This window comes from Megalobrama amblycephala, linkage group LG3 (genome assembly GCF_018812025.1).
Source record: "Megalobrama amblycephala isolate DHTTF-2021 linkage group LG3, ASM1881202v1, whole genome shotgun sequence".
Classification (NCBI taxonomy): Eukaryota; Metazoa; Chordata; class Actinopteri; order Cypriniformes; family Xenocyprididae; genus Megalobrama; species Megalobrama amblycephala.
In genome coordinates, this window is record NC_063046.1 from 14,939,850 (window position 1) to 14,950,714 (window position 10,865).

Consider the following 10,865-nt stretch of genomic DNA (forward strand, 5'->3'; position numbering starts at 1 on the left):
CTTTTGATTAAGGCACATCATGATTGCAGTGGGGTGGGGGGCACGGACCACCCGTGTCTGCGAGCGGGGCTCCGTGCCAGGGGCCGCCGCTCGTCTTGTCCCGCGGAGCACCGGCACTCTCTAAGCCGGCTCTCATTCCTGCGGTCCACTCAAATGACTGAGAACGCTGAGTCTGTGTCTGCTGACGCACTACAGCAACAACAGGGCATGAGATGATTATTACAACCAGCCCAGGTCCCTCTCGCCCTCTCTCAGCGAAACGGAAAAATGGATCCGATCTGCAATTTTGAAGTCCAGCTGCCGGTTTCCTGCATGTAAGCTGCTCACCTCTGCCTATATCTGCATGCATGCCAGTATATAAATTGCTGAATCAGTGTCAGTGGTAAAGTAATGGCACGGGGCGAATCGTAAATTAGAGCTGGCCATCCCCCCCGAACAGACAGTGGCGGTCGTGTCTGGGTGAGGTAGCCGAATGAGCGAGCAAGCGCTGGCAAGGTAATGAATGCCTTCATCTGGCCCCGGCAGTCAGCAGATTGCCCAGCGTTGATGGATACTGTCAGCCCTACGCCACACTACATTTCATTGCACAATAAACATGGCTGTCAAAGCCAAACAAAGTGAAATCAATTTATCCTGCACGGTGAGCGCGTGCTAAATGAAATTAATGTACTGTGCGGGGAACGCCGTCGCCGTATAATCCCGACGAAGGGGGCTGAGAGAGGCTGGGACGAGGCGGCTGCTTGTAGTGCGTTTGGTGGTACAAAGTTGTGGAGAGGGAAGATCAGAGAGAGCCTGACTGATGCACCATGACTGTGTGGAGCTGGGCAGCCAGATAAACAGCAGCCCTTTCTGGATTATTATGATTGTTAAACATGACATGTGTAAATGGATCTTTTGGGCCCTGTGCAAAGCCATTCTGCCCAGCAGGGCCTGGAGGATAGAGCCTCCTGCTGGCTGCCTGAAACTTAGACTTTGTCTCTCTCTCTCTCTCTCTCTCTCTTTCTCTCTCTCAGGGCCCCAGTGTGGCATGAGTGTGTGTTTGTGAATAAAGGTACCTCTCAAACATTGCCTATTTTCCCGCTCCTCCTTTTCTGAGCTGCGCGCTGCCTTCGGAATAATCTCAGTGTTCCGGTGCTTTAGTAGCGGTGCAGTGCCAAGATCCATTACATAGCTGGAGTTTTTATTTTGTTTATCAAAACCAGTGATAATAGAAATCAAAAGCAAGGTACCATGTGCCAAGACTTGAAGTTTCAGGGTCCTAATGAATACACATCACATGTGGATGATGAAATATTCATGGCTGATTCCAAGCCTTCTTATCCAGTTTTTGGATCATTAAAGATGTATCGTAGCATATGGGAAGGCTTTTTTTTTGTTTGTTTTATTTTTCAAGCCTTATTTATCAACATGTTTTTGTTTGTTGAAATATTCATACAGCTTTTATTTAATTCTTTCACATCTTACAAATAAAAGGAAGCAAATGCGCATGCAAACTGAATCATTTTCACCCTGCTGTAAAGTTAAATACAGAAACTGGGGGACACACATGCTGATTGTGAATGGCCTGATTGAGGAGTTACACTTCTTCTGGTCTGTTTGCTCTGTATTACACTTACACTAGGCTTCGTTCACTAACCCTACATGTGCATGTGTGTAATGCCTGTGATCATTTTTTATACAGAAACCTAATTTAGTATTTTATTATTTTATCTGTCATATAATTATTTCATTATTAGTTATTATTATTATTATTATTAGTGACCCTACAAAGTTTTTATTATGTCCAAGTAACAAAAATGGTAGCTGATCTGGAATTTGTTCTGCATAAAACATGTCTAGGTCTATATACAGTACTAGGCCTTTATGAGATTATAAGATATATTTTATTTACCATCCCATGTTTAACCACTACGTCTGCCTTTTGTCACGCTTTGTATGCGTTAACAGCACATCGAAAGCAATCACATGGAGATATATGTTTTGTCAGACACTGCCCCTCTCCCCTAATTTTACCTCCTTTACACAAACACCCTTGCGCCACATTTGTTATTCAGAGCATTACTGTTATTACTCATAGCAGGAGAAACATTACGACAGCCATCCAGAAATGTACGAACGCTGCGACCCAGACAAAATATTTAAAAGGCATTATAGTGAGGGTCCTTCTCGTCTGGTTTGAGCTAGTTTTCACTCATCAGGAGTTCCTCGACCAACAATGCCGTCTTGTTCTATGCTCCAAAACATGGGCTTGTCCCATTCAGTTCTGGGATGGGCAGCCTGGAATCTGAGGTACGACTGCAGGCCTCCCTTCTCTGGTTCAGCTCCAGTCACACTGATGTGCTGATGGATGCCCCGCACTACTAAGTTGATTAACGGTTTCCACCCGCTCTCTTCTTCTTGCTCTGGTGTTCCTAGGGTGTAAGGAACTGAATGGCTCTGCAGATAAACCACATCAGTATTATTGTTGGCCAACAGGAGGCGCCAGCACTACCGAGGCACGGGTCTACAGGGAACCCCGGGGAAGGAACAGCAACGAACCTCACATCAAACGGCCCATGAACGCCTTCATGGTCTGGGCCAAAGATGAGCGCCGCAAAATCCTTCAGGCCTTCCCAGACATGCACAACTCCAACATCAGCAAAATCTTGGGTAAGTCAAAGCCCCCCAAATCAATCACGACCAGCAGCCATGGCCTTCTGCGTTGGCCTTTCCGTTTTCGTTTGGGATGACGCCATGCACCATACGAATAAACTCAACTGGTGTCTAGGGAACTATTGTAGAGTGCTTCAGAAACTGCTGAAAATGTCTCTGTTTGTTTTGGATCACACTAATCCAGTAATCTTTTTTAACACAGTCATTTAAAGAGTCATTCTACTTACTGAAATGACTTTCCTTTCCTTTGGAGTAACTACTCAAGGAATGATCGTCATTAGCTATATGTTTTCATTCAAGCTCTGAAATAATTATTAGCAAAAAATCTAAATATCACAAAAACAATTGCAAGTAAGCAGCATTTCCATACCATGTGTTGAAGAAAACAAAACTGAAGAAACTCAATTGGAAAATATCATAGAAATACTATGACATTTTACTTGAGGCAAAGTCACATGGCATTTGCTGATGTATACATTTGTCTAGAAATGTATTAAATGTGTTTCTACTGTAGTTTAAGCGCAGGTCATCTTATGAAATGAAAAAAAAAATGTAGTAAGCATAATTTGCATTGTTACATATTTTATTTATTGTTGGTGTTTCCATATAGAAATTTTAAATGAAATGCATAAAAAAACAAGGAAACCTGGCTATTGATCTGATCTTCTAAGGTTTTTATATGAAAATCTAGTAATATTTTATTGTATGAAATTGTTAAATATATATATTCTTAAAATGACACTGATAGTATCAGTATGAATTAGGACAGCTGAAACACTGAACGTCTGTTGAGGTAAAGGGAGGGTCTGTTTTTACCAAACTGAAACAGCCCACTGTTTTGGACCAAAACCAAGACTTACAGGACTAAAATGTAGCTGAATTGCACCATTAAGAGAGAGGGGGTGAGTGTCATGTTGATTGACTAGATATTTCAGCATGCAGTACACCGGACCTTGAATTGCACAACATATGCAAATGAGAATTGCCACGCCAGTTTTTCCCCTCTTAGCAATCAATAAACAAGCATCTCAGCATTACATAGCTACTAAGCAAAACGTATGTTGTGAATAAGATGTTCAGGCTATTACCACACCTGCCTAATCTTTTGCAAGTAATTCCACACAATTCAATGCATCTCAAACAGACGAGCACAGTTAAACTTGATGGCGTGCTGCCCGCGGGAGCAGCTCAATTAGATGGATTTAGTGGCTGTCACGTGGGCAGTGTTTGTCATGAAAAATGACAGGGCTAAATGGGTCTTGTCCCCCCAGTCCAGAGAGTCAATAGATCACAGCAACTAAAAGTCCCGTCAGCCCGCACGTTCTGAAGGCTGAAGATATTTACTGGCCTGTTGTTTCCACTAATGCAGCAACAGTTACAGTCATGCAGTTACCCTCTATTCACAAAAGCAGTGCTTGCCACAGAATAATGCAGTTCAATTGTTCTACAATGTGTTTTAAGCTCTCTAAATGTACATTTACATTTTTAAATAGCTTTAATTATTCAATTCATTTTATGAATGTATTGAAAATGTATCAAACTCAATAAAATGAAATTTAAAATGTAGTTATAAAATACTGTATTGTTTGAAGCAATTCTTTCTCCAAGAAGAAAATCTGCAATAGTCACTCCTATATCACTCCTAACTTCTCACCTGTGGTCAACAGGATCTCGCTGGAAGTCCATGACGAACCAGGAGAAACAACCGTATTATGAAGAGCAGGCACGGCTCAGCAAGATCCACCTGGAGAAGTATCCCAACTACAAGTACAAGCCCCGGCCCAAGCGCACCTGCATTATCGACGGCAAGAAGCTGCGCATCGGCGAGTACAAGCAGATGATGAGGTCGAGGAGGCAGGAGATGAGGCAGTTCTTCACTGTGGGGTAGGTGCACGGCGGAAAACGCAGCAGGAACAATAGCGGGTGGCCCTACCCTCTGTTAAAACCCTATAGGCAGTTAATATAGCCAGCTTAGACCTCTCACAATAGGCAGGTGATGACTCCATGCCGTGTGCCAACTCCTGGTGTAAAGCCAGTGACCCCCTAATCAGGTTGATTGGAGTAATTCAGCCACTTAGCTCATTTGTCACGTTATATGGCCCTCTCACTTAATTTTAATATACGCTTCAAAGCAAAGTGAGCTCCGCCTTTTGTTGCGCACACGCTCCCTTTGTGATTATATGCTGTGGTAAATTTATTTTTTCTCGGAGGAGGGGAAATGCTCTATATGGCCCTGGGTTGAATCCCATTGGCAAAATAGTATTTTCTTTCAGCCGCTCGAAAGTGGTGGTTTATCACATTTAGACGGTAACAGAGGGCAGCGGGACTCACGTAGCCATTATTTTAGGATATTAGAGTTGAGTATGAATGTAGAGAGGGCTGCAGGGCAGATGTTTGGAGCACAACTCTATAATTTACTGTGTGTGGTGAGTGAAGAAAATGCCTGCTCCAGGTGTTTCCACTTCAACAGCAAGAAATACGAGCGCTGGAGTATCAATCAGCCTGTTAAAGATCAGGAGACTGTGTCTCTACCAACCAATTGGCTTTGTCGCCCTGAAAGAAATGAGTGTCATTTTCACAATCGTTCCCAAATCGTTGTCGCTGATTGGGAATAATTTTTTACAGGGCTACTGGTTGGGCATGTTCCATTCAAGCCTGGGTTTTAAACTCCCCAAGCTTTACGTGTTTTCGACCAGTGTACATTCTTTCCATTCTCTTACTCCCCAAGACCGTAATTGTTTTCCTTGAGAAGCGTTAAACTTGTCATCCTTCTCTTAAAAGCTCTTAAGCTTCTTGAGCTTTGCAAAAAAAGTAAAAGCACGCACTTGCTCTTCATAAGCATAAAACTGTCTTTCTCCTGTGTGTTTCATCACCTCTGTATCAGGCAGCAGCCACAGACGCAGATCCCCATCACCACCAGCGCAGGTGTCGTCTACCCCGGTGCCATAACCATGGCGACCACTACGCCCTCCCCTCACATGACGTCAGACTGCTCCAGTGCCTCGGCCAGCCCCGAGCCCACCATCCCCGTCATCCAGAGCACCTTCAACATGAAGATGGAACCAGGCACCATGGTGCCTAACGACCCCGTGAACGGAGAGGACGAGATGGACATGTACGAGGACTTTGAGGACGAGCCCAAATCGGACTACAGCAGTGAGAATGACACACAGGAGCCGGTCAGTGCCAACTGAGGCAAAAACACCCTGTGAAGAATATCCTTTTATTCGAGGGAAGACTGAAGAAGATGAAAAAGAGAACATAACGAACAAAAAAAGAAAAACTTGTTTCTGATGATATACGTTTTGGGAGCCAGCATGCAGATGTGGCTCCTTCAGATTTAACAGCTATTGGTCTTAAGTGTTTCTCCGAGTGTGAAACAATTTGTTTTGTTTTATTTTGGCTTTTTTTATTGTTATTATATTGATTTTTTTTGTTTTGTTTTGTTCCTTGTGTTTTGATCATGGACAATTTGGGGTATTTCCTACGACATTTTTGAATAATAGGACTTGACAATTATTTCATATGAATGCATAACTCACAGTCTTACTCAAATTCATATGGATTTACAGATGTATTTTTTTTTTTCTTTTGAAGCGTACATTACTGTTTTCAATGGGGTTCTATATCTCACTCAGGTATGCTGTACCAGCCAACAGCTTGTGAATGTTTTTAATCAGAACTATTTAAAATGAAAAAGACAACAACACTTCATTTGACATTTCATAATACGATAAAACTTAACTGAAGAAGTCCTGACATTTGCTGAACCATAGAGGGAAAGCCTAAAACTCCCCATTATTATTATTATATTATTACATTTTTAAAAAGTCCAGATGTGCCAAACATATCATAAGCTTCCTGCTCTTAAATCTTAAATTTAAAAGTCTTAAGGGAGAGACTGCATGAGTCTTAGACAATCCTTGCAATCTTATCTACAAATCCCACTTTTTTTCCTCTTCTTCCACTTGTGTCTCCTCTCCATTGACTACCGTCTTCAAATGCTCAGGAACTAAGAGTGTTATAGTTCTCCAGGAGGTTCAATGCAGTGATCGTCCAACCACCGGCCTTGTCTAATTCAGTCTTACCCGCTCGGTTCTTAATCACAGTGATTGTAATCAGGCCAGAATGCCAAGGGGCCAAATGGCATCCAATCTGCAGAATTGGACAGGCAGCAAAAGGCAGCTTTGGTGTATTACAATCACAAATTGCTGTTGTACAATATGTACACGCACATTCTGCTAAAGTCTTTAGCCCCGTTTTCCAGGGCAGCAAGTTTAAAGTCTTTTATTTACACTTAAGTCTTGTGGACATTGTAATCTTAACTGACATAAAATAGTCTTAAAGTCCTTTGGGCTTCTGCAATTTGTTCATCATTAAGTCTTAAGAGAACGTCCAGTTTATTAGGATGTTTTGGCCTGTTATGCAGAGGGTTAAGGAGAAAATAAACTAAACTAATAATGGCACTTATTTTCCAAATTTTCTATATACCGTCTTTGGATTTAAGATGGTTTAATTGTATTTACATTTAAAAAAAAATATATACTCTGAAACAAACAGATTTGAAAATGCACAAAGACAAATCTGTTGGCGATTTAAATAACTCTACTTGCGTTGGATCTTTTTGAGCACTTCGGGGGGGGAAAGACGACAATTCATAATAAAAAAAAGCACATTTTTGCTCCTTTGTATTCAGTCCTGCAGCTCTACTAAATTACCCGCTCGTTCCGGCAGTAGAACGGATCTCAGGTTGTTTCCGTGTGGAAGGACAGCCAAGAAGCAGCCAGCGGTCAGGGCCTCTTGTTTTAGACTTTGGCCCTACTGAAAGCTCCTACAGGGTGCGAGTGCCATTCACCTCCACTCACCTGACCTCTGCCCAGCACACACCCTGCCTCAAGGGGCTGCCATCTGGCTCCCGGCATCGGTCCATGCCCAGGAGAAAGGTAGCGAACAATGGAGACGAGGCCCATGTGGTTTATTGTGCCCTCTCTCCATCAAAGCTCTAGCGAAAGGCTGCGGCCAGAAGCAGCCACGAGGTGCTAGCGAGCAGATGGAACAAGTAGATCAAGCTGTGGGGGATTATTAAAATGACTGACGAGTCGGTATCATCTGAAATACGGCATTATTAATGCATGAGTCCCGCTATTTTGCCTTTGCCCTTGAACCTGTCTGTTTCATTGGTAACCCAGAGATTAGAATAGACAGGAAATGTCACAGCAAGGCTGCTGGTCACTGCATTACCTCTAAAGGTCGAAAAAGGTACCGATGACTATTTAGCGCTTACTTCTCCCAGCAGTTGAAGCCATCACTTTTTTTTTCAGCACCCCTCTTTGAAAAGCATTTACTTAATTCATAGAAGTTTTGAGCACTTCTTTAAAAGCTTGTATTTGTACCTTTTATTTTGTTGGTTTTGTTTAAGTTTGTTGTGATTTTTACATAAGGTACAATACTTGGCTGGATGTCCCCTGACATGCGCGTTCAAATTTTTTTTTTTCTTCCTTGCTTACAAGCCAACGTTTATTGTTTAAAGCTGTTATATCTGTTTGCTGGTGGATTGGTTGATTTGTACATGATTTGTACATATTTCCTTGACCATGCCAAGCCAGTTCTGTAGGCTGGTAGCAGACAAAAGGACTGTTGTTGGGACTGAAACTTGATTGCGCTTGTATAGATTAAAAAAAAAAAAAAAGAAGAAAAGAAAAAATCTCACACGGAGACAATGATTCAAAAGTGTTACAAGCACTGGATATAAATGGTATTTTTATCAATTCTGACTAATGTGAAGCCGTTGTGCGAGGAAAAAAAAAACCTACATGAACAAGTCACCTGTTTGGACTCATGTGAGCGCGCCTCACAGTTGCCAGATTTGAGTCATTTTTCTCTTGACATATTTTGTTTATTTATGCAAAGACACGTGATGAATGAACACTTTGTTTAAGCTCCAGTGCTGCCTAGGGGAGAAAGAGCAGTATACTCAACGGAGAGGCTCGCGTTGTGACTGGCCAACTGAGACACACCGGACTTCAGTAGCACATTTTAATGGTCATGTATGTTTGTGTTGTATATTGTATTTGAAGCTCTCTAGTGCATAGACATTTTATTGTATTTATTAGCCATTATTGGCTCTAAAAGTGTCAGTAGAACAGAATTAAAGGACAATCAGAGAACAAGAATAAAAACAGTGAAATTTCAAAATGGATTGGAGCTCAAAACAAAGTTTCTTTTAAAAAAAAAAAAAAATCTCCATCTCATTATTTTTTTTTTTCTTTTCATTGTAAATATAACATAGGAAAATAGAATTCTATTTTTGTTCATGGATACTTACTGAAGTATAAATTATGTATTTTACTTTTTTCTTCTTTGTTTGTTTGTGTGTGTGTGTGCGTGTGTGTGTGTGTGTGTGTGTGTGTGTGTATGTTTTTGGTCATTGTGCTTAGAAAAAAGAACGAAATCACAAACTGACAATTCACTGTACCTCATGTAGTTGCTGAATTCACATCCCTGTTGATTGAATAGTATTGGAGAAACAGCTGAGAACATCTCACTTCGATGTGTTTCAGTGATGAACCTCGCACTCCATGCTGAATTAACCAGCCATTTGCTATGTTGTTAGTGCACTCTGTAGCAAAGGACAAATCTTGAAATCCATGTACGTAATTTTCTTCATTTTTTTTTTTTGTTTTACAAATTGTTTTTTAAATGTTAAGGTACTTGCTGAAGTTATATAATAATTGGTTATGTGCCAAATTTGAATGAAAGAACATGTACAGTAATTGTGGGGCATCAGTTGTGGTGTATCATACAGTACAGCATCATCTGAAAACATATGTGAGTTTCTCGGTGAGCATTTAATCCATTGGGGATGTGCAAATATTTATGTTTTGTTTTTGTTTGTTTTTTTATGCTGCACAATGCAGACCCACTCTGTGCATTTGAGGTTTTCATACAGTATTTTGCTCTGTGTTGCTTCATAGTGTTTAATAGACCATTTCTCATCCAGTCAACAGCAAGTCTAAATGACATTTCTTTTAATAATACATAACTGTCACTGCCATATTAATGCAAAGTAGGTACAATAATTGAGGACAAAGTTTGGGTGTTTCTACTTATCTTACTGTAATGCTTTTTTTTTTGCTTTTTTTTTTTTTTTTGGTATGGACTTTTGTGATGTATATTGTGGGATAGTTTTTGTTAATTTAATCAGCACAATTCACTGACATGCTGGACTGACATGCTAGCTGCTGTTCAGAAGAGTAAAATGTTGCTGTCAGGGACAACGAATGCTGTTGTCAATGGAACTTTGCTTTTAGGTTTCTGTTGTCTCTCAAGCAACACTGTGTGTGGCTTCTGTCGCTAGGTACACTCTTGTTTTGAATCCTGCTAGCAGCCTGATAACACTTTTCTTTGATTTTGTCTTTTTGTGTGTGCATGTGTGTGCGCGCGTGTGTGTGTGTGTGTGCGCGTGTGTGTAGAGACCGGTTTCTCAGCAGGTACATAGACCCATGGCAGGTATTATTGTTCGGGCGTTAGAGATGTAGAATAGTATCTGTTGCTGCTTTTGGAAAAAAAAAAAAAAAAGTTTTAAGTCTAAAAATGTAAATAGTTTTATCATAATATCTTGTACAGTCCAGTGTAAAGTTTTTAATTGAACTTAAAAAGGTTGCCATCACATTTGTGTTCACATTCTTCTTTATACAGTACAAAAGACAGCTATTTGCTAAGGATATTATTGTTTAAAAAAATGAAAAAAGGTACTAAAAATATTTTTGCTTGGCTTTAGTATGTAAACCAGCAAGTCATTGGTTTCCATGTGCAGTATTGACGTGAGGTAAACTAATTAATGCTACAGTTGTATGTCCAGAGACCAGTCTTCTCTGTAATGGTAGTATTATTATATCAAATAAAATAAACCAGAAGAGTGACACATTTTGGTGTATTTAGACACCTTAGTGAATTGTACAAATATCTAGGTTGTTCTCCCCACAAGCAGCATTTGGCATATTGTAATGTAACACCATTTCTACAGTATATTCTCAATTCACTGATGTACGACGGCAGATGAGGGTGTTCCTGTCTGTTTGCTTATTTACCTCAAGAGTTCCTCTTTTTCCATAAAAGATAGAGTACACACACGTATGACAAAATCGTCTCACCATCACTCCATCTTTTGTACTGCTGTTGACACTTACAAATTAAAGAGACATTTTGTTTTA

The 10,865-nt window shown here is 40.6% G+C and overlaps 1 protein-coding gene across 16 annotated transcripts in view; it reads left to right on the forward strand.

The window, feature by feature from the left end:
* The window catches only part of sox6 (SRY-box transcription factor 6), a 165,490-nt gene extending 154,625 nt beyond the window's left edge, over positions 1-10,865 (forward strand). For 12 of the 16 annotated variants that reach the window (XM_048184154.1, XM_048184159.1, XM_048184157.1 and 9 more), the window contains 3 exons: positions 2,416-2,649; positions 4,320-4,536; positions 5,537-10,865. In XM_048184154.1, the coding sequence (XP_048040111.1) occupies positions 2,416-2,649; positions 4,320-4,536; positions 5,537-5,846 (761 nt within the window). In that variant the 3' untranslated portion in view covers positions 5,847-10,865. The remainder of the gene's footprint in view (positions 1-2,415; positions 2,650-4,319; positions 4,537-5,536) is intronic. The other 4 variants (XM_048184162.1, XM_048184160.1, XM_048184161.1 and 1 more) reach the window with 2 other exon arrangements.